This window comes from Anopheles funestus, chromosome X, assembly GCF_943734845.2.
Source record: "Anopheles funestus chromosome X, idAnoFuneDA-416_04, whole genome shotgun sequence".
Classification (NCBI taxonomy): domain Eukaryota; kingdom Metazoa; phylum Arthropoda; class Insecta; order Diptera; family Culicidae; genus Anopheles; species Anopheles funestus.
The window spans coordinates 12,586,118-12,608,797 of NC_064597.1; the positions used below are offsets into that span (position 1 = coordinate 12,586,118).

The window sequence follows — 22,680 nt, forward strand, 5'->3', positions numbered from 1 at the left end:
GAACGTTACAGGCGTTTTAACACGCGATTGTTAGAAGCAGGGACAAGCTCCATCCAATTAGTGTCATCGGTGAAGGAGTGCTAACAGAAATTACAAAAGAAAAGCTTAACCGTGACAGAGTTAGAACAGCATACACCCAATATGGTAATCAAGATGGCCACAGTTTATTCAGCGAAGTTCGTTTGTTTGTGTGGGTGTGTTCTCGAAAGCAATGAAAACTAAGTAGCTCGTACGCATACTTCACAAAGCAAACGAGATGTTTGACATTTGAAGAGGATCCCATTATACGTCACTTTGACGTTTTGTTTCGCGAAATTGTTTTCACGTGTCTTTTTTTTTGTTTCTTTTTTCTAATGTTGTAAGATTGGTTTTAAACGTTTTATGTTTCTCTCTTGTGGTGTTTTGTTTGATTTGTATCTGTTATTTTATACTTTTTATTTTTTATACTTTATCTTTTGTTTGTAACAATTTACAGTTGGACATTTCCGTGTTTGGTAGGTATTACCCGCAAGTGCATTTGTTCATCGTGACGGAGACAAACCCCCCAGCTCACGCAAACACGCAAAAGACTTATTCTCCTCTCAGCCTAAGCGTATAGCAGCGATTTAGATACATTTACACATGTATACAAGATATTAAAACCATATTTATCAGCGAAAAGCCCGTATCTGGAGTGTGGACATGCTTTGTAAAGTGATACAACGAAAGGGACTTACAGTCGAAGCTTGTAAAGCTCGTATCATTGAAGGGAGAACCATGGGATGGTGGAGTTTTGGTGGTTTCCCTAGTGATCTGATCTCTGGCAAAGTTGGATATATTTTTGTGGTACCATAATAAGAAAATGATAAGGGATGAAATCACAATGCGAAAAAAAAGATGTTGTGGGTTGTGTTCGTTTCATAACGCCGCCGGTATGCTTCCATTTTCTTTCCCACGAAAAAAAACTCGATCATCGAATGTTGTGGGTCACGCTTTTGGTGATGGTGAACAATGTAAAAATAAAACCAAAAATCTAATAGATTTTGAAGAAGTAAAAACAAAACATCTGCTGTGTTGCAATAAATTGTATTTTTTCGCTGTGTTTTTGCTTAACGAAGCAGTCGACTTTGGTCTTACATCCGAAAATTTTAACAGTTGTTGGTTGTTAGTTCATTGGGTTCACAGATACTTAAGACTAACTGTCAAAAACTGCTCGACAACAGTAATAAGAAATCTGCTCGATAGCAAAAAGCAGAAAACTGCTAGAACTCGTCGTTATGCGCCTTGACGCCCACTTGATGAATAAAACTCTGTCCTGTTTGTTGGTTGTGGTCGAGTCTGTTTCCGTCCGACTCGAACGGATTTGATCGGACTTATCTGGACCCATCCGGACTCATCCCGAATCGATCGGACACATTCGGACTCATCCGGATTCGATCGAACTCGGAGTCGCCCGGATTCGCAGGAGTCAATTTTGGATTTTTGTCGGAGTCGGAATTAATTTTTCATATGCGGAGTCGGAGTAGATCCACAATTCCACTTCGGATTACACATCGCTACTGTTTTGCATTCAGAACTCCGACCGAGTAAGTCATCTCTGTAAAACCACATCCGAACTTCCGAAACTGGTGACCCCAACGTGATTTGAAGCAAAATCCTTGATTCGCGGTTAATAAATTATTCCGTGAAAATGCAAGAAAAGGCTGCAAGATGAATCCCGAAGGAACTGCACCAAAAAGCAACGCAAATACGAAGTACTGGAGTTATTTCAACCCTCGAAATAACAGCGGCTAACCTCTTTATCCTATCCAGAGTTGCTGTCTAGTCCAGAAACTCAACATGCTTCGTTCGGAAGGTTAGGTGGAGAAGGATGTTCTGTGTCGACTAACAGGCATTTATTTCCTTCTCGCGCGTGTACTAAAAAAGCCTTTCACTCGTGTACATTAGCCTTAACCTCACGTCAAGTGTAGACGACGCTTAACAACACATGGGAATTGTATGACGAACTGATGAGAAATCGTGGTTAGGGTAAAGAACCAGCACAAGTGCACCGTAATTGTCCGAACAAGGATGCAAAGAAATTCACATCTACTCAATCTAACATCAAATGTCATCAAGCAAATCCGTCCATCGACTAACACACATCATCGCTGCACAATCAATGTCAAGGGATAGGAGGAGAAGCTCATCACGTGGTATCCGAAAGCTGCCAGCATTCCGACAAAGGATATGTTTCTATCCTGAAGAAGGAATGCGAGAAGGAGAAAGAAGATGACAGTATTGTCCAATCGAATCAATATCGTTCGAACTTCCACAAAGAAGCCTAGCCCAACCACAAGAAGGAAGGAAGACAAGTCTTGGACCGAGACAATCAGCAAGAAGGAAGACTCAACAAAATTAAGATTCCAGCCGCTACTCCTAAAAGGCTTTCTCACTTTGTGGCGGCGCGAAGCAGATAGAGGAAGATGAGCTACCGACCGGTAGAGGGCGCCAGTGCGGATGTCGTCGATGGAGATTCGAACGGTGACGTGAGATCGGGAGGACGATTCATGAACGCATTGAAATTGTCTTTTTGATCCCGACCAGCCAAAGAAGTGGACGAATTTGAGCTCGTAAATAAAGAAAAAACGTCGGGCACTACGTGACAAGGATGCTGCAACGCTTGCGGCTCCTTCATCACAGGCTAAACTGACACTTAATGTTGACGCAACAAACCACGCGATCGGCGGCGTGTCTTCAACGGATAGACAAACGTGATCCAGCATTTTTCCCCAAAAACCCATCCTTACCTGCTTATATCCTATCCTGCTTAAGGAAAGCTGAATACGTTTGATAGAGATAGATTGATAGAGAATAGTATGCCATATAAGAACTAATATGTTACTCCAAACACCAACTAGAAACACGTGAATTTTGTGCAAACACTAATCACAAACCACTGATACTCGCATTTCAGCAACCGCCAGAAATATTTCTGGAGAAACAAAACTTTGCACATTGACCTAAGCTATGTTGAACAGAAGCGATCGATTACGAACACACGCTAAAGCATCAACGCACCAACACTGAAACATTTCATTAACGAACGCACGCACCCACAAGCTCATCATTAGCACTCAATGCAATAAAATGGCCGCCACGAAAGGACGCCGCTTTGCGACACATTCACTGCGAATATTAGACATCTTTTTCCTCTGCCTTTCAGCAAACGAATTATAGAAAAAACTGCACAACACACGCGAGAATACGATCAACCAAGCACTAAGATTACAAGCATTTCACTACCCACTCTTTAGCATTTAAAAAAAACTCAAAATCACCAAAAACCACGTGCACATTCACCTGATAGGACCACTTCAACGAACGAACAAACAACGAAAGACAAATGCACAAAAAAGTGTCCGCAAAAGTTACAACTGACCGGAGAGGACAATACGAGACCGAAATTTTCAAAAAAGTATACTTAAAACACTTGAAATAGATCACCTACGAACAACATCTTCTAACTCGCATTAGCTTGCGTTAGATAGAAAGAGAAGACCGATGACTAAAATCTGCAACCATGTGCCAGAACCGTGCGCGATCGAGATGCAGGTGTTAACGCGGCGAAGTTAAGAACAAGACTGCGTGTGGTCGGTTAATTTTGTCCGTTATCAGTCAAACGCACTGACACAAGAGAAATTAAGCCAAATAATGAATCGGATAAATGCACCACCACAACAGCATTCCGCACATTCAAAGAGAATCCATATCGCGCACGCATTAGTGATTACATATCGATGCTGTGCGAGAGACACTAACACCTGCTTACGGCGGAGGAGTTAAGAGAAACGAAAATACTCTCTCCATTAGTGCTAGAGGACGAAACGTCAAGGTATTGATCGATCGTGTAGAGGCCGCATACATAGACGCACCTAGAACAACCAATCGCGCAAGAAGATCCTCTCCCAGTAAGCATAACTACAGTGCTTGACTGTTGTCGTCCTTTTCGTTTTGCATTTTTATTTCTTAATATCTTTTTATAGGAAAATCATACAGGCTCGAACTTTTAAGAATGCCTCGAAAAATATGTTTTTTGCCATTTCGTGCAGAAAGAAAATCATTTTAAACAATTTAAAAATATTTAAATTTAAATTAAATTTAAATTTTTATTTAAATTTAAAAACATTTTTAAAATCAATTTTCAATTGATACCCCTTATCTCTACGGCCGTCTACCCGGGTAGGCCATACATTTTGAATGGGCTTAATTTGAAAAAATTACATAGTGTATTCTTATTGTATTTATATTATACAAAATTGTTACACTTTTCGTGTGTTATTCATTCTTGTTTCGTGCATTTACAATAATGCGACGACGCATTGTACGATTCAAATAAGGCAGCCAGATCAAAATATATATGCTTTTAGAATCTGAAAAAATAGAAACTCCAATCCAAAATCTGCTGGCTTTTCCAGATCCATGAAACAGGAGAACGGAAAATCATCTCAAATTATTGCGGCATCACTCAGTTATGCGTCTCCGGTAAAACATTTGAACTTACCATTTACCCTGGACTGCTCTTTAGCTGCAGCTCTGTTATAACCTCAAAATAGTACGGTTTCATGCTAGGATGATCAACCTCCACCTGTCCCATGCATTTTGTTTCCACTTTTAAGCAGGATTGGAAGTGGACTCGATTTACACTGACTTTCGTTCTGCCTTTGATAGTGTCTCCCATGATTTGCTTCTTGCCAAACTTTGAAAGCTAGGTGTAGGTCGTGGAGTGACTATCCTCCTATTTAAAGGTTCTGGCAGAGTGAAGCTCGGTTTCTGTTTTTCAAGAAGTTTGACCTGCTCATCCGGCGTCCCTCAAGGAAGCGTCCTCAGTTCTCGTCTGTTTGCTCTGTTTATTAATGATGTATGTAGTGCCTTACTTCTGCTCTACGCAGAACTATTTTCTCAATCCAAGCATTTCGCTGGGGCCCCGTTTGCTTTACCGCTTAGGGCCCCACAGGTCCACTTAAGGCCCCCAGAAGTGTAAATCCGTCACTCCCTTGGGGTGATTCTCGATGCCATGCTGGACTGCAAACTTCAATTGAATGATGTTTTAATCAGGGCCAATAGATCCTTGTGATTTATCCTCCGTGTTTCCTCTGATTTTAAAGATCTGACATGCTTAAAAACTTTGTTTTACAATCTGGTGCGCTCCATCCTTGAATATGCTAGCGTGATCTGGATTCTTTCTAGTATCGAAGGTGGAACTCAAATCGAGAATGTGCAGAGATATTTCTCACGAGTATTATTCAGACGTCTACACCGGCAACACCTACCTCCGTCCTATGAAACGCGTTTTCAGCTCCTTTTCCAAACTACTGTAGACCAAAGACGGCAACTGTCCCAAGCATGCTCTGTTTGTTTATATGTTCCCTCCCAATCCCTCCGCCCTCGTGATCCTTTGGCTGTGGAAACCCGTCACACACTCTATTGTCAAAACGATCCACTTCTCTCTTGTTTTCGATGGTTTAACCACTTTTCCTATCACTTTGATTTTAACTCTTCCTTAGCCTCTTTTTGTGCGCGAGCTCGTTCCCAATTGTATCCCGTATGACTTTGACGCATTGAGTTACGATAGTCCTGCTTCATAAATTTGTAAATAATGTTAGTATTAGTATTAGTTATATTACAAACATTATTAAACCTTTATGGCCGATCCTTGTGTAAATAACTAAATGAATTGAAATGAATTCTATACGGTAAAGGTACGGAATACGGTTAAAGATTGCTTTTAGAATTCTGGTTACTTTGGCAGTTTTTTGCGATTCTTCGCTTAGAGGAAGCAGAACATTTTTCTCTGGCTAACTCTCGTCGACGATCTGTTGCAAATACGTGGATTCTGTTGGTTAGCATATCCTGTAGTGCATCGGACAGTTACGGGGCTCTTGTGCTTGTTCTCTATCCTAACCTTTTGCAGGATTTCTCATCAATTCGTCATACATGATGTCATCCGCTTTCACGGAATGCTCTTCGAGTTTGTTCATTTTTTCGGGAACGTTTTCTGGTTCGAAAAATAGTCGGTGGATGCATTTTTCTGCGCCTCCTGCGTGCTGAAGTCGGTTCAACCGGTGTAAAGGTAATGCTACCTTTTGTGCTCTCATTAAAAAATCGCTTGGAATTTGGCCAATCTTAAAAAAAAAAAACAATCTTTTCTCTACATCTCCCTTTAGTAAATCAATATCGTCGCTTTCACACGACAAAATCGTATAGTGTACGATTTTTTTTTGTCAAGCACTGTAGTTATGCTTACTGGGAGAGGATCTTCTTGCGCGATTCGTTGTTCTAGGTGCGTCTATGTATGCGGCCTCTACACGATCGATCAATACCTTGACGTTTCGTCCTCTAGCACTAATCGAGAGAGTATTTTCGTTTCTCTTAACTATCCTAAACTCCTCCGCCGTACGCAGGTGTTAGTGTCTCTCGCACAGCATCGATATGTAATCACTAATGCGTGCGCGATTTGAATTCTCTTTCAATGTGCGGAATGCTGTTGTGGTGGTGCATTTATCCGATTCATTATTTGGCTTAATTTCTCTTGTGTCAGTGCGTTTGACTGATAACGGACAAAATTAACCGACCACACGCAGTCTTGTTCTTAACTTCGCCGCGTTAACACCTGCATCTCGATCGCGCACGGTTCTGGCACATGGTTGCAGATTTTAGTCATCGGTCTTCTCTTTCTATCTAACGCAAGCTAATGCGAGTTAGAAGATGTTGTTCGTAGGTGATCTATTTCAAGTGTTTTAAGTATACTTTTTTGAAAATTTCGGTCTCGTATTGTCCTCTCCGGTCAGTTGTAACTTTTGCGGACACTTTTTTGTGCATTTGTCTTTCGTTGTTTGTTCGTTCGTTGAAGTGGTCCTATCAGGTGAATGTGCACGTGGTTTTTGGTGATTTTGAGTTTATTTAAATGCTAAAGAGTGTGTGATGAAGTGCTTGTAATCTTAGTGCTTGGTTGATCATATTCTCGCGTGTGTTGTGCAGTTTTTTCTATAATTCGTTTCCTAAAAGGCAGAGGAAAAAGTGTAATATTCGCAGTGAATGTGTCGCAAAGCGGCGTCCTTTCGTGTCGGCCATTTTACTGCATTGAGTGCTAATAATGAGCTTGTGGGTGCGTGCGTTCGTTAATGAAATGTTTCAGTGTTGGTGCGTTGAAGCTTTAGCGTGTGTTCGTAATCGATCGCTTCTGTTCAACATAGCTTAGGTCAATGTGCAAAGTTTTGTTTCTCCAGAAATATTTCTGGCGGTTGCTGAAATGCGAGTATCAGTGGCTTTTGATTAGTGTTTACACAAAATTCACGTGTTTCTAGTTGGTGTTTGGAGTAACATATTAGTTCTTATATGGTCTACTATTCTCTATCAATCTATCTCTATCAAACGTATTCAGCTTTCCTTAAGCAGGATATGATATAAGCAGGTAAGGATGGGTTTTTGGGGAAAAATGCTGGATCACGTTTGTCTATCCGTTGAAGACACGCCGCCGATCGCGTGGTTTGTTGCGTCAACATTAAGTGTCAGTTTAGCCTGTGATGAAGGAGCCGCAAGCGTTGCAGCATCCTTGTCACGTAGTGCCCGACGTTTTTTCTTTATTTACGAGCTCAAATTCGTCCACTTCTTTGGCTGGTCGGGATCAAAAAGACAATTTCAATGCGTTCATGAATCGTCCTCCCGATCTCACGTCACCGTTCGAATCTCCATCGATTACATCCACACTGGCGCCCTCTACCGGTCGATAGCCCATCTTCTTCTGTCTCCTTCGCGCCGTCACAAAGTGACAAAGCCTTTTAGGAGTAGCGGCTGGAATCTTAATTTTGTTGAGTGTACTTTCTTGCTGATTGTTTCGGTCCAAGATTTGTTTTTTCTTCCTCTCGGTTGAGCTAGGCTTTTTTCATCGCAGTTCGAACGATATTGATTCGATTCGACGATACTGTCATCTTCTTTCTCTTTCTCGCATTCCTCCTTCCGGATACAAGCATATCCTTCGTCGGGATGTTGGCAGATTTCGATTACCACGTGATGAGGTGCTCGTCCTATCGCTTTACGTTGATTGTGTAGCGATGATGTCTATTAGTCGATGATCGGTCGTGTAAAGGTCGCATATAAGTATCTAAAACAACACAGTGCTTGACAGAAAAAAATACTTACACTAAACGATTTTGTCGCACGATCAAAATAAAGGGGGAAAATGATGTATAGACTTTGTTTTTTTGTTCAATTTCATATTTATTTTTTGGTGCAAGAGTAATATAACATCTTTCCTTTACATTCTGCATCTCGACATTTCAAGTGATTTAAGGCTCCGGTGCGCCATTTTGTCTGCTGTACCGCAGTGGGGAAGGGTGGTTTGGTTTGGAGAGCGAGTAATAGCCAAAATGAGGTAAATAGGTAGTAAGCTAATATCTAGTTACTTATGCTAATACAAAAAAAAACAGTCAGATACATATAAAACCGCCGACGAGAAGAGGCGGGAAAAAGGTAGCTTTTTTGGGAACGTAAACAGTAACAATTGGGCATGTTTATTAAGAATGTTACCTTCAACATGGGAACAGACCGAAACGACTGGAATATTGTGAAGCGCTTTCGTCAACTTTTGCGCGTGATGTTTGGAGGTTAAAAGGGAAGGGAAAAAGGGTTTTGGAAAGGGGGGCGAAAACAATACCATATTGGTCGATTGCTACGCAAAATTAATTGATTATACATTAAGTGCAGGGAATAGATTATATACGTAACTAACATGATAAATCCCTCGCAACAATCAAGGCAACATTCGTAAAGATTCTTTTATGTTGTGGTTTGTTATTAAGACAAAGTCAACTCGAGGATTATATAAGAGCAAACAAAAAAAACTGAGGAACAAATACAAATGCAATACTTCTTCAAAGGATCTGAGAGTTCGAGAGGACCTTTTTTTCCTGGTCGAGACAAAGCAAACTAACATACATACTAGTGATGGGTAATCCGGAATCGTGGATCCACTCCGACTCCGCGTATGAAAAATTGATTCCGACTCCGACTAAAAACCAAAATTAACTCCGACGAGTCCGGTCGAATCCGATCGAGGCCGATCGAGTCCGATCAAATCCGATCGATTCCGATCGAGTCCGGTGGAGTCCGATCGAGTCCGATCGAGTCCGGTCGAGTCCGGTGGAGTCCGATCGAGTCCGATCGAGTCCGATCGAGTCCGATCGAGTCCGATCGAGTCCGATCGAGTTCGATCGAGTCCGATCGAGTCCGATCGAGTCCGATCGAGGACTAGCCATGGGTAAATTGTGAATTGTTCGGGACAATTTCTACATTTAGCAGGACGCGGTCCTCGACCCCCCCGGACCGATCCGACTCCCGCAAAATTTATAGTTTACCCATCACTAATACATACGGTTAAAGGGTACGGAAATAAGGCAACAATCTACAGTTTTTTTGCGTAAGGCGCACTCTCTTACAACCCAGATCGGGCGTGTTTGTTACCGATCAAACTATTTGACCGAATACAACAGTAGAATACATTTTATCTTTCACCCAAAATCTATAGAACATGCTTTATATGGGTGTTTCTTTTGCACTAAATTGTAAATGGAATTGGTTTTCGACTATGGTGTAGAATTTGTGGATGTTATTTTTTTCTCCTCCTCCTTACTATTGTTGCTTCTTTTGCAATGTGTAAAGCTTCTCTTCTACAAACAATGGAAAGCGACTCGCTCGACTGTAAATGTCGTTCAGTTTAATGTTTCTGCTCCTTCGCGTTCGTAACGACAAAGGAGAGAATAAAATAGAGAGATTCCTTTTTATCGATCGCTAATCACACTGCCCGTATCGGGTGCATCTAGATCGGTTACTATCGGATTGGTATCGTCGGTGGTCACGAGTGCTTGTCGTTGCTGTTGCTGCTGCTGCTGCTGCTGGTGACGGTTACGCTGTAGCCGCTGTGGTTGATTGCTAGCCAGATGGGAAAACTCATTCATAACCGCTACGTAGGTCGAATCACCACCGGCATAGCTTTCCCCATCCTCACCCGAACCGATCTCATCGTTCAGCAGTGTCAACCGTAGCAGCGTCACAATGTCGGCATCCTCCTTCTCGACCGCAATATCAATCGGACGTCGCCCATCAACGTCCGCGATATCGTACCGTGCCTTATGCTTCAGCAGCAGGTACGCCTGCGCCGCCGAACCCTGCTCCGCAGCCAGATGTAACGGTGTGCGCCCGTACCGATCGATCGCATTAATGGCGGCACCGTTCAGCAGCAGAAATTCGCACGACATCACCGAACCAGACAAGATGGCGGCATGCAACGGTGTGCGATCGGCGTCGTGCACATTGGGCCAGCTTTTTTCCGCCCCGAGCGCGAGGGCTTGACTCATCACCGGCAGATTGTGACCGCTGGCCGCCTTGTACAGCAAATAGTTGGGCGACAGACGCTCCAACTCCTCGCACTCCATGATCGCATTATCTTCCTCGCCGCTGGTCGATTCCTGGTCCGAGTTAAGCAACAACAAATCCTCATCCGGCAGGTTATGATCGTCCGTCAAAATATTTTCACCGATCAGCAAAATATCCGCAAACTGTTTCGGCACGTGCGTTAACACATCCTTTTCGTCCGCATCCGGACAACCCTTCGAGCGGCTACCCATTCGCTCTTCGTCGTCTACGTCTTCCGCTTCGCGATCTTCATCCTCATCGTCATCATCGAGATTGGTGATCGGTTGCGAACCCGCTGCATCCGATTGCTGTTCCTTCGATTGATTTGGGCGCCGCAACAGCTGCCGATAGCTACGCCGGCGCAGCTTCTTGATGCTCCACTTTTCCGGAAACTTGGAGCTATCCGCACCGAGGCTCTTGAACGAGAGCGTCGATGACGAGGTGCTACTATCATCCGGACCGGTACCGCTACCACCACCCAACGGCACCACAAACTGCCGATCGATGTACTTCGCCCGTATCCATGCTTCACGCACCGCTATCTCACAATTATCCGTTGCACGATCGAACCGCGCCAACCGGGTCTTGTTGCCCTCGTACACCCGATTAATCACATCGTTGCCAAGTTCGATCATTACGCGCAGTATCTCCGGTTCCCACACGTCCAACGTTAGCGACCGCACCTTGCTGTAATGCACGCCGAGACTACGGTGCACACCCGAGCAAGCAATGCAAAGCGTGATGCCGAGATTGATCGATGCCCAGCGTGGATCCGCATTGCCACAGTCGGCACACCGCGAATTACCCGGAATTTTTAGCATCTGCGTCCAGTTACTAAAAAAAAAAGAATAAAAATTGACGTAAGTTTCAACGCTTAAATAAACCCTGACAGGAAGATGCTAATACTACTTACATTTTTTTGTAGCCCTTACGAGTACCCTCGGAACCACGGCCCGTACCACTGCGCTGTTTGTTCCCGCTTGAGTCCATCCTCGAATCACCGGCACGGTTTCCATCACCCGCCGATGTACTGCCGCCCGGTCCTCTGCCTGCACCCGAATTTCCTGCTCCACCACCACCTGCGACGCCCCGCATATCACTACTATACGCACTGTTGTGCTGGATGGCTGAATCGATACCCTTCTGCAGGGCTTTTATCCACGCATTCATCATCGCTTCCGAATCTGCCTGTAGTATGTGTGACCTGCAGAGGAAGGATAAAGAATATACCGAGCACTATTAATACCTATAATATAATGTGCTAGAGATTTCATTAGCTACATCTAGTTGCAACTAGTGATGGGCGGGTCGGAGCCATCCATTAGCGACTAGTGATGGGTAAATTCGACAAAAAAAACGGAATCGCTTCCAAATGACTCCATCAATTTTGGAAGTGGCTCCGGAAGGTACTCCGAGTTCGGAACCGTCTGGAGCCGTCGGAACCATCTGGAGCCGTTAGTCGGCAGCCGAAGCCGTCGAAAACGACCTAGATTTCACTAATCTAGGTTATATCAGCATATCATGGACGATTTGAAGAGCTGTGGAATTTCAATTTATTTCACGCCCAACGATTCCGACGGCTCCAGTCGCCGACTAGTGGCTCCGGACGGCTCCAGGTGGAACCGTGGTTTTAACCTAGCCGGAATCGCAGCCGGAGTTGCTATGCTCGGAAGCGGTCCGGAGCCGTGGGTGCGATTCCAAGAGCCTATCACTAAGAGCGACCCGAATCGATTCAGGTCGACCCATAACTACAAGTAGGTTCAATAGGTGCAACGATTCCAGCTATCATAAGCGACTCCGACCAGTGTCTGCAGCGAATTCGGGCCAAACTCGGGCGAAGTAGGTTCAGTAGGTTTACTAGGTGCAAGCTACCATAAGCGACTCCGACCCGTTGGAAGAGCGAGTTCGGATCGGAACTACTGAACCTACTTATATTTACGCGTCGGCCCGAACCCGCTTAACCCGACTCCGGATCGAGCAATGAAATGAATCCTATGACCCATCACTAGTTAGAACTAATTCCTCATTTGAGCGGTGTCTGGACTTACTTGGCCGGTGAGATAACTTCAAAACAGTAGCGCCGGTCTGAATCGGCAAGCGGACGCACGGTGCAGAGACGCAGATCTTCCTCCATCACTGTGGGCAACTCTTCCCCGGTGCGCTTGCGGTAGAACAGTTGATTGTCCCGCATGCAGAACCATCGCCTGTTCCACGTTTTGAACGCGTTCGAGGTACGCTTAAACAGGTAGCCTTCCATGTAGTTTGGAAAACGTCCACCACCACCATCACTACCGCCTCCACCACCATCTCCACCGGTAGCACCGCCATCACTAGCACTGGTTGATTCTTCGCACGCTTCTTGCTGCTCCGGCCGTGGATCGTTAACGCACGTGTGCCGGTTTTGCATCTGCTTGTCCAGCACACCGTACTCGGAACGCATCAAACCAATCTCGTCATCCAAACCCTTGAAGAATGTGCCGTAGTCTTCGCACAGATCGGACCCCTGGTGGAAGTACGTGCTGCATGCCTTCAGATAGCTCAACAGCGTACCCAATATTTCGTGCCGTTTCCGGTTCTGCAGCAGCGTAATGTAGTTGACGTAGTCGAGCGCCGTATGGTTGAAGCACGATTTTGACGCGGATAGCACATTTTCCGCCTCGAGCACATCGGCCGGCCGGTTGCGGCTAACCTGCGAGTTTTTGTACACGGCCGCATCCAGATTCTCCGACACTTTGGTAAAGATTTGTCGGTATTCCTTCACCTCCCGTATGTCGCGCTTCAGAAAGCCGGTTAAATTCTTCAGCACCGTACGGTTTGCTTGATCGAGCAGCGTCGTATGGAACATGTTCATCTCCTGCAGCAGCTGTATCAGCTGTGCCAGCGCGTTCGTCGAGTTTTTGCTGTCCTGAAAGTGTTTCTGGAGATCCCAGAGTGAGGTGGCGAATGTGCTTTGGTGCCGGATGTACTCCTTGCCGCTGTCGACAGCCGCACTGCATGCTTTGATGATTTTCTCCAACCGCGACTCAAGATGTTCGATTTCTGTCTCTTCCTGCTCCAGCCGTAACCTACGGGGGTCGAGTTTATCCGTCAAGTTTTATTAATCTATTGTTCTTACCCAATTTTTTATCTCCGTTTCCTTACCTAAACTTGGGTGAATCTTTCAAACATTCACCGAAGTCGATCTTACACTGTGCCATCGTACGCAACCCCCCGGGGGTTTACTTTTGCAACTTAAACCGAAGTCACCAAAAAGCATCAGATGCACTGCAGCTTGTAGTTGCTGCGTTTGACCGTTCAGGTTTGCAGGTTGATGGATGTTCGGTGTAATTGATCGCAGGGTGGCGGGGGGGTCCTATGATCGGGCACGACCCAGCACAGCGTGGCACTCAGGCAATGTGAAAGTGAAGTTTTCGCTTGCGAAAACCGTAACCGGAAATAGTGACTCAAACAGGGTACGGTGAAAGAGGCACCCGTTCGTTGTACCACACCACTACAACGGCGCGACTCGCAATCCACTTTCTCTCCTCCGGCTCTTGGGTCCACCTTTTTTCACCCTCTCTTTCTCTCTCTCTCTCGTGGAGGTGAGATGGCTCTGTCACGGTCGTTTCGTTCCGATCCGCTGCGCGATCGTTGTTCTGCGAACAACTGCGTTGATGTACAAGAGTAAAAGAGAGATAGAGATTAAATGCGCCTTGAAAAACAATAGAGACGCAAGTGTATCTACGCACAAGGGGACACAAATGAGCCGATAAGTGATAACAATATTGTTCTTTTTTTTTGCATGCCCCTTGTGTGCGTGTCTTGTTTCTTGTTACGCTTTGTTTTTATTAAAACGTGATGTCTGGCAGATTGACACAATTGTTTCACGTTTCTAGGTCTTCACATGTTTATTACTTGCTTTTCCTCTTGATTGGGTTTGGTATTACTTGCAGCATAAGAAGTGTGTTGGATTAAAGCAAGAACCCTTTCTGCCGAAGGCAATCTGCACACTTACAACAGCTGGTATTGATGCGATGCAACAGACTGACGGTATGCAGATGCACACCATCCCTTGAAGGCAGGCACACCCTCTACCGTGCAGCACACATACGCAACACAATACCGATGGTGCTGAAGCAAAACAAACACCAGAAAACCGACGTACCTGTGTGTTCACCCTGCCGTTTCTTTTGGGGGCCGAGCAATAGGGACGAGCTAACAATTGTGTAACAAACAAGAAAAACACATCACAAGAAGGGATGAAGGATACACTTGGGAGCCAAAAAGCAAACGAAAAACACAAACAAACTAAAACCCTTTCAGGCCAGCGCTGGCCTGTTGAACGCGTGAAGGAAACGGTTGACAGAACAGGGAAGATGACACACCAAACACAGACACAAAAATGAGTTAAAGCAAAAGTGGACCGTTCGTGTACACGAGAGAGTGGGGTTTGAAAACATGAAAGAGCGTTTGGTACGGGGATTCTTTCTGACAGCTGCGGTTGAAGGTTAAAGAGAGAAAGACTGTGTGCTGTCTCTGTTTTTCCTACATCAAACGTGGTCGCTCATATTTAAGTTATGATTGCATACAATGGTAAATAAAAGATACAAAGATTTTTATAATATATAAAAATAATTTTCTCAAAGCTTGAAAATTCGTTTAGATGAGTAAGTAACTAAGAATATAAAAACATTTTCTACACCACCTTTTGGTTTGTTTGAATGTGATAGAAAGAGACAACAAACAATGATTTGACAGTACGTTTTTGGTGTGTCACAGCTCTTTGACAGCACGATTTTAAATGTGTGCGTGCATTTTTATGCTGCCTGCACAATCGAATGATGTTTTTGCAGGACTTTAATAATCACATTTTCACATCGACCATATTTGAAAAGATTTCTACTGTTTCAAAATTAACATTCTCATGCTTTGCTCGTTAATGCTTTTATTCACTGTTCACAGTGTAAATAGAAAGTTTCTTAAGTCAACTGACATTATACCAGGTTGGGGTTGGTCAACTTTTATACCAGTTACTCCAGCTGAAAATACAGCCCAAAAAAACATTATCTTTAATTTCTTTTTGTGCAAAACTACAACTTCCTTAGCACTACAAAGTATATTTCCCCGAGTATATTTCAAACAAATGCGATCGCCCCTGTAAATTACTACATGACAGATAATTCAGCTAATAAAGAAAATAATAAAAATAATGAACAAAGAACTACCATGGCAGCGGTGTTCCATCGTACTGCAAAAATCCTCCATTATTCGACTCGTTCAGTGCGAGCACCGTGTTCACCATGGCTTTGCAGCTCTCCTCCACCGTAAGCGGTGCCTTCGAGCCACCCATATCCGTTTGCACCCAACCGGGATGTAATGCGACCGCCATAATCTGGTGCCCTTTTAAATCAAGACTCATCGATTTGGTGGCAGCGTTGAGGGCAGCCTTCGATGTCCGGTATCCGTACAGTCCACCCTCCCGGTTGGCTTCGATCGAGCCAAGAATCGAGCTCATGTTCACGATGCAGGCACGTTGCGGACCGACCGGTCCAGTTGGGTTGCTATCGGATGCCTTTTTCAAGAGTGGCACGAAAGCTTTCGTCATCATGATCGGTGCTACCGTGTTAGTGACGAACGTGTCGACCAGATCGTCCTGCTTGGTAAAATTCAATCGAGTCGATTTGGGTGAGATTCCGGCATTGTTGAACAGAACATTCAAGCCAGCTCCCTGCAACAGTGCATCAACATCCTTTGCGAATTGATCGTAGCGTTCAAAATTTTTCACATCTTAAAGAAAATAAGAAATATTTAATAACTTTTAGTATTTTTTTCTATAAATAAACAGTAAATAATTTACCAAATTGCATGGGAACGATATTAGAGTGTTGCTTCGCAAGCTCTAGCAGATCCTTAAATGAAATAGAAAAAAAGATTGAGTTCCAGCGAATAAAACAAAAAACAAAATAAATAACGTTCTATTTAAATGTCATGAAACCTTACAACAGTTTAGCAGAAACAATAGCGTAATGATTTTGCAAATTACAATCGCTCTCTCTCCCTTCTCTCTCTTTAGTTCGTGCTAGCAAAGTCACTTACACATCAACACATTACCCACACTCACATAATTGTACAATTTCAGTCATGCTATTCCCGTTGATTCGTGCTTGTGCGATTAACCGGGTTTTGCTTGCTAGATCACGAATAAACGAGCGTCCAAGGCACATACTCACGTCAAACCACCACCAGCGAACGAGTGCGAACGAATCGTGAAGAAACCGGCAAAAGAAATCGTCCTACACAAGCGTCGTCGACAGCAAATTAGCAACGAGTTTCAACTTTCAACCTTTGAAAAACCATCATCACAGCATAGCCGCGTGCAAACTAGTGCCTTTGTGTAGTGAAATTGCAGTGTGAACCGGAACAGTGAAACTTGCAGCAAAAACATGGCGCCATTGAATCGTAAGTTGGATTTTTCTTTTTTCGTCTTCGTTGTAGGAAGCATGATGAGCGCGAGCGTTTGCAAGGCAGCACAGTAAAGGGAGTGAAGGCGTGTAGATCTTTCCAGACGTCTGTATCAAATGTTGGTGTGCAATGAATGCTGGAAGGCAATATGGTGGAATTACCTGTGATTTCTGTGCGTCGCGGTACGTCGCTATGATGTGGGTCGGTTGTGGGGCCGGTAAACCAACAAGCACCTTGACCAATCCCAGCCCAAGACCGCGGTTGCAGCCGGTTATGAGGATGCTATTCATGTCGAGCGTGCGGCAGAACGGAAGCTTCCGTTTTTTACACTCACTCACTAGTCGCGGAACGTTCCAAAAACTATCCAAAACACCGCGCACACGGGTGACGTAACGTTGGACAAGCGTCTGTTTCGTACACCTCGTTTATTCCAGATAGCAGAGCTGGCCCCAAAAAGATCGGAAACTAATTATGAAACCGTGTGTACCCGACAATGTTGGTGGGCAAGCAAAACTGAACCTGCTGTGGGTCGCTTCTTGGCTTTTGACAGCCGTTTCGTGAAGACAAAAAAGAAACCGGCATCGACTGACGGCCTAGACGCGAATGATGCGATCGGTGCACGGGAGAGAGACTGAATATTTCCTTCATTCTCTCCTCTTTATTTCGTCCATTCTGTCAAAACCGCTTTCGGCACACAATCTTGCACACCTTTCGATCATTATAGTATTCTGTCTTTTTTTTGGATTGGTTTTTATTGGATTCCCAATCACACCAAACAAACGCAAAATTTCCCTACTTTCGCGAATTGTATTCTTTTTTTATTATCCCGAACGCGATAAAGGCGACCTTGGTTTTTCCTCACTTCGTTAACAATTCATCATGTATTGGATTTTGGTTTCGTAGTAGTGCGTTAATTATCATTGGAAGTGTAACGTGAGAGAAAGTATACCGTAACACAATAATGACGGCATGTGATAGTAGTACAACCTATATTCCATTTCTAGAAAATATTAGAAATTCCATTGTAAAGTAATGAGCGATTAACTTCAGCCCCCGGGCCACTGTAGAGTGGTCATTGTAATTGACATAATGATACGGTTGATTTTATCTGTTGCGTGTGGCTGGCTGGCTTTCACGCGAGGGGTTGGTAGGAGCATTGACAATTGTAATTTTTTGAAGGGTTTCCGCGTGTCGCACAATCACGCCGCTTTGCAAGAGGCTGATAAACCAACCATCTCTCTCTACTTTGGTGCATGGGAAACCATACACCCATTTGTCTTTCCCGATAAGACACTGTCCGTTACGTCCGTTGGAATGAGATTCAGGGCCGATTTCCATTAGATGGCTTCCGATTATTGCATGGAGACTCACATTATTGCTGCAAATGAATCATGCCACGGAAGTCCCCCCTCACTATGTGGCCTGGGGTTTGTGCTGTGTTTGTGATGCCGCGAATCCGCGTTACTAGGCAACGGCTGTGAATTCCAAAACCGCCTACAAGCTGTGCCAACAGAATAGGAATGTTTGTAAAACTATTTTGTGCTAATTCCACACGCGTTGGAAATTACCCTTTTCCTCCCCGGTTTTAGATGAGAAGGGGAAGTGAAGGAGCGACGAGTTTCGAGATAGTAATGTCATAGATATTTGCTTTCTGCAAGTCATTCCGCATGATTTACTCGTGAGGCGGACACCCATCGAGAACCGTCTCGATGATCCGTCAAAATGAACGACTTGCTGATGGAATGCCAAGGTAATAGAGGATTGCGAAATGGAAATTGGTGAACAGTGAGACCAGATACAGTTGATCAACTTCACAGTATGACGAAATTATGAAATTGCTTTCGATAAGTTTTATTTTCTCCCTTCGGTTTTGTTCGCCGGACATGACATGTGGACTACAGCCCCAATACAGTTCCCAATACCGAACATCCCCAATTATCGTATCCTTGCGCCCTATTGTTAGGATATTTGATCCACCCACAAAGCGACCTGCAGTTCGATTATTTTTTATTTGCTGTCTCCTTAGGGTAAAGTACACTTCTACCAAAATGCTATTGCTAAAAAAACCTCACAAAAAATGCATGAAAATTATGCTGTGTTGATTTCCACAGCTTTTATTCCTTTTTCCCGAATCGTGAACAGGCGATAAAAACGCGTGTGCGTCTGTATACAATCCACCACTACATTATCATTGCTATACATAAATGTGTGTGTGTGAGCTCTCACATTTGACTCACCCAGTCGCCATACTACTTTCCGCCATGCTTGACAGTTGCGTCAGCGGCTGTATGTGAAGGAACTTGCGGGAGAGTGTGTGCGTTGTTTTGATCGTTTCCTGCCGAAGAGAGCACAACTATCCGTGCGATCCGGTTTAACGAGTACGGGCTTTAAAAGTTCCAGCGCCGATCCGATTCGGCGAGTGACATTTTGTTTGCTTTATTGTGGCCAGTAAATAATATTCCAAAAACGAAACACTAGAACATGGGCAGTACGTGAAACAAGAAGACTTCGTTTTACATATTGCGATGCTGCGTGTGTTACGTGTGTGCCACTGTCAAAAAACAGTCAGCCAAAAACAATCTCTTTTTTAATCTCTTCTCTTTTCTTTGGTGTGTACCGGCGGCTGTTAGCAGCTGAGCGTGTGTGTGTGTATTTAGTGAAATAATATCAGAAAAAGGTCCATTAAACAAGCTAGCAGTCGTCTTAATAGACCAAAACACATAACGTTATATTCTCTACATCCACATTATTACGAAATTCAGCAGCAGGTTTCGTTTGCGTTCGGCGCCATTGAACGTGTGTTGGCTTTATCTACGAAATTTCCGATTAGTGTGTGTGGTGAGGAGATACGAATACAAAAAAAGCATTATCATCATCGTCGGTCGTCGCCATCATTATCGTACAAACGCACACCTACATACGCATATACACAAAAACAGTGATGGCGACCGCCGTGTTTACGAGACCCGTGCGGAGCCTTATAAATGTAGTACAGTGCGTGCGACTGGTTGGTACAAAGGCCACCGTTAAGTTAGCAAGTGAGTAAAACATGGTTTTACCTAGTTTTTGGATAATGATATGCGATGAAAGAAGGATGTGGAAATATAAAAATCATATTGTTTTTATAAATTAGAAAATATCGCTACGCGAATTTGACGTTTGACGTTTATTTGACAGTTTGCTCCTTCTGCACTGTGAACGGTATTTTCAATAGCCGGTAAATTGCTGAGAGTTAAAGCGGTGTTTTTCGAGCTACAATCATTTATTTCATGGCTTCCACAACCGTGCGTTAGTATCTGCTGCGTTATTTCATTCGTTTTCCACGATCAGCATTATGCTGGAGCAGTTGGGACATTCGCTTTACTGCCATATTGTGACGCAGCGTTTGCTGCTTTACCAACTGTTGCAATCGTTCGATCGAACCGTGTGTCCGCATGTACCGGAAGGTAGCAAGAAAAATGCAACAGCGAACATACAAAAGAGAAATAAGCTCCTGTCGTTTTTCGCCATTCATCAATTTTCGATTGTCAAATAGTGAATTAATGTTTTTTTTATGTTGGTGTTTCATTGCAGAAGAAAACTACGAGTATGATCTGGTGGTGATTGGTGGCGGTTCCGGCGGTTTGGCCTGTGCCAAGCAGGCGGTACAGCTCGGCGCCAAGGTGGCCGTGCTGGACTTTGTCAAACCGTCACCGCGCGGTACCAAGTGGGGACTCGGCGGTACCTGCGTGAACGTTGGTTGCATTCCGAAGAAACTGATGCACCAGGCGTCACTGTTGGGTGAAGCGATACACGATTCGCAACCGTACGGCTGGAAGCTGCCGGAACCGGAATCGATCCGGCACGATTGGGCCACGCTGACCGAATCGGTGCAGAACCACGTGAAGTCGGTCAACTGGGTGACGCGGGTAGATTTGCGCGACCAGAAGGTTGAGTACGTTAACGGGCTCGGCTACTTTAAGGACGATCATACGGTGGTGGCGGTGATGAAAAATCAAACCGAGCGGGAGCTGCGTGCGAAGCACGTAGTAATTGCGGTCGGTGGACGGCCCCGCTATCCGGACATTCCTGGTGCGGCTGAGTACTGCATCACGAGCGATGACATCTTCAGTCTGCCAAATGCACCGGGCCGAACGTTGCTGGTCGGTGCGGGCTATATCGGGCTCGAGTGTGCCGGGTTTCTGAAGGGACTCGGTTACGACGTAACGGTGATGGTACGCTCTATATTGCTGCGTGGGTTTGACCAGCAGATGGCTACCCTGGTTGGTGATTCGATGGTGGAGAAGGGCATCCGTTTCCATCACCGTACCCGACCGCTGGCGGTGGAGAAGCAAGCCGATGGTCGATTGCTGGTGCGTTACGAAACAGAAGGTGAAGGGGGCGTTACCAATGCGGAGGATGTGTACGATACGGTGCTGTTTGCGATCGGACGTCAGGCGGAAACTGGCACGCTGAAGCTGTCGAATGCGGGCGTCACGACGGCAGAATCGGGCAAGTCGGACAAGATCGACGTGAACGAGATCGACCAGACGAATGTGCCGCATATCTACGCGGTCGGTGACGTGCTGTACCGGAAGCCGGAACTGACGCCGGTTGCGATCCATGCTGGGCGTATCATTGCGCGCCGCCTGTTCGGTGGTTCCGAGGAGCGGATGGATTATGCCGATGTGGCCACCACCGTGTTTACGCCGCTCGAGTACGGTTGCGTGGGGCTTAGTGAGGAGGCAGCGGAAGCCGCCCACGGCAAGGACGGAATCGAGGTGTACCACGCCTACTACAAGCCGACCGAGTTCTTCGTGCCGCAACGCTCCGTACGCTACTGCTACCTGAAGGCGGTGGCCCTGCGCGAAGGCAATCAGCGCGTGCTCGGGCTACATTTCCTCGGTCCAGCCGCCGGTGAGGTAATTCAAGGTTTTGCCGCCGCACTCAAGTGTGGCCTCACGATGCAGATACTGCGCAATACGGTCGGTATACATCCGACCGTTGCAGAGGAATTCACCCGGCTGGCCATCACGAAGAGTTCCGGCTTGGATCCGACACCGGCTACCTGCTGCAGCTAGAAAGGGGGACTGCACACAAAAACCCTTTCTATTTCTTTGTCCTTTCGTTTATTATCGTTTCTATTGCTCATTGGCGGGGATGTTTGATAAAATTGATTAGTCGCACACGTTGCATCCCACGATTCGCAGAAAAGATTACAAGAAAAATTTTGTTTAGCAAGAGCAAAGGAGAGTTTCGTCCTGTTGAAACAAAAACGGTTTGTTCCCATCGCTGTGAGATTGTTGTGTGTATTCGCTCAATCTAATTGAGCGGATATTGAAGACTGTGTGTGTGATTTGTTTTGTGTGGTGAACAAGCAGGACGAAACCCAGGATGGAAAAAAGAGAAGACAAAAAACAGCCTGAGGAACATTTTTAAAAACATCATTAGTTAGACACAGGTGCCCTTAGGGCAGCAGGATTTGGATCTGTACTATTAGGTGCGTGGATAGAGAGGCTAAAAGAAGGATAGACAGCGCATTCTGCAGAACCCCGCAGAACGCAAATGACAAGGCACGAATTAGGTACACCGAACATCACTTATTCTTCTTATTCTCCCGCCAATGAATTTTCATCAGTATCAACAACAACAAAACAAAACAAAAACATCAAACAGGAAACTCAATACATGTGTATCGAAATTACAAGTTGTAAACTTGAACCAAAAAAAAAAAATGCATTCTGCAATGCACAAATGTGTTTTCTTTCCGGGTGTTTTCGCCCTCCCCCTTCACAAAGGACCAAAACAAAATCTCGAACGCACGTGCCT

The 22,680-nt window shown here is 44.9% G+C and overlaps 3 protein-coding genes across 12 annotated transcripts; 1 reads left to right on the forward strand and 2 right to left on the reverse strand.

Annotated features, from left to right (window-relative positions):
• Positions 1-9,281: 9,281 nt before the first annotated feature.
• LOC125768559 (arf-GAP with coiled-coil, ANK repeat and PH domain-containing protein 2) lies at positions 9,282-14,877 on the reverse strand. 4 transcript variants are annotated; one of them, XM_049436431.1, is made up of 5 exons: positions 14,576-14,877; positions 13,573-14,076; positions 12,480-13,496; positions 11,345-11,635; positions 9,282-11,265 (listed from the first exon to the last, which is right to left on the reverse strand). In XM_049436431.1, the coding sequence occupies exons 2-5, from the start codon at positions 13,626-13,628 to the stop codon at positions 9,798-9,800; spliced, it is 2,832 nt and encodes a 943-aa protein (XP_049292388.1). In that variant the 5' UTR covers positions 13,629-14,076; positions 14,576-14,877; the 3' UTR covers positions 9,282-9,797. The 4 variants fall into 4 exon arrangements, with proteins under 4 accessions (XP_049292388.1, XP_049292648.1, XP_049292576.1 ...); XM_049436691.1 differs by lacking the exon at positions 14,576-14,877 and adding an exon at positions 14,426-14,553; XM_049436619.1 differs by lacking the exon at positions 14,576-14,877 and adding an exon at positions 14,326-14,553.
• Positions 14,878-15,525: 648 nt separating this feature from the next.
• On the reverse strand, positions 15,526-19,053 carry LOC125774169 (C-factor). Its single transcript, XM_049444521.1, has 4 exons — positions 18,441-19,053; positions 17,034-18,373; positions 16,268-16,319; positions 15,526-16,197 (listed from the first exon to the last, which is right to left on the reverse strand). The coding sequence occupies exons 2-4, from the start codon at positions 17,160-17,162 to the stop codon at positions 15,632-15,634; spliced, it is 747 nt and encodes a 248-aa protein (XP_049300478.1). The 5' UTR covers positions 17,163-18,373; positions 18,441-19,053; the 3' UTR covers positions 15,526-15,631.
• LOC125770167 (thioredoxin reductase 1, mitochondrial) lies at positions 16,564-22,536 on the forward strand. Of its 7 annotated transcripts, none has more exons than XM_049439645.1 (3): positions 19,210-19,320; positions 19,506-19,910; positions 20,446-22,536. In XM_049439645.1, the coding sequence occupies exons 2-3, from the start codon at positions 19,814-19,816 to the stop codon at positions 21,930-21,932; spliced, it is 1,584 nt and encodes a 527-aa protein (XP_049295602.1). In that variant the 5' UTR covers positions 19,210-19,320; positions 19,506-19,813; the 3' UTR covers positions 21,933-22,536. The 7 variants fall into 7 exon arrangements, with proteins under 7 accessions (XP_049296028.1, XP_049295602.1, XP_049295759.1 ...); XM_049439802.1 differs by having other exon boundaries at positions 19,635-19,910; XM_049439716.1 differs by having other exon boundaries at positions 19,212-19,320; positions 19,503-19,910.
• Positions 22,537-22,680: the final 144 nt, after the last annotated feature.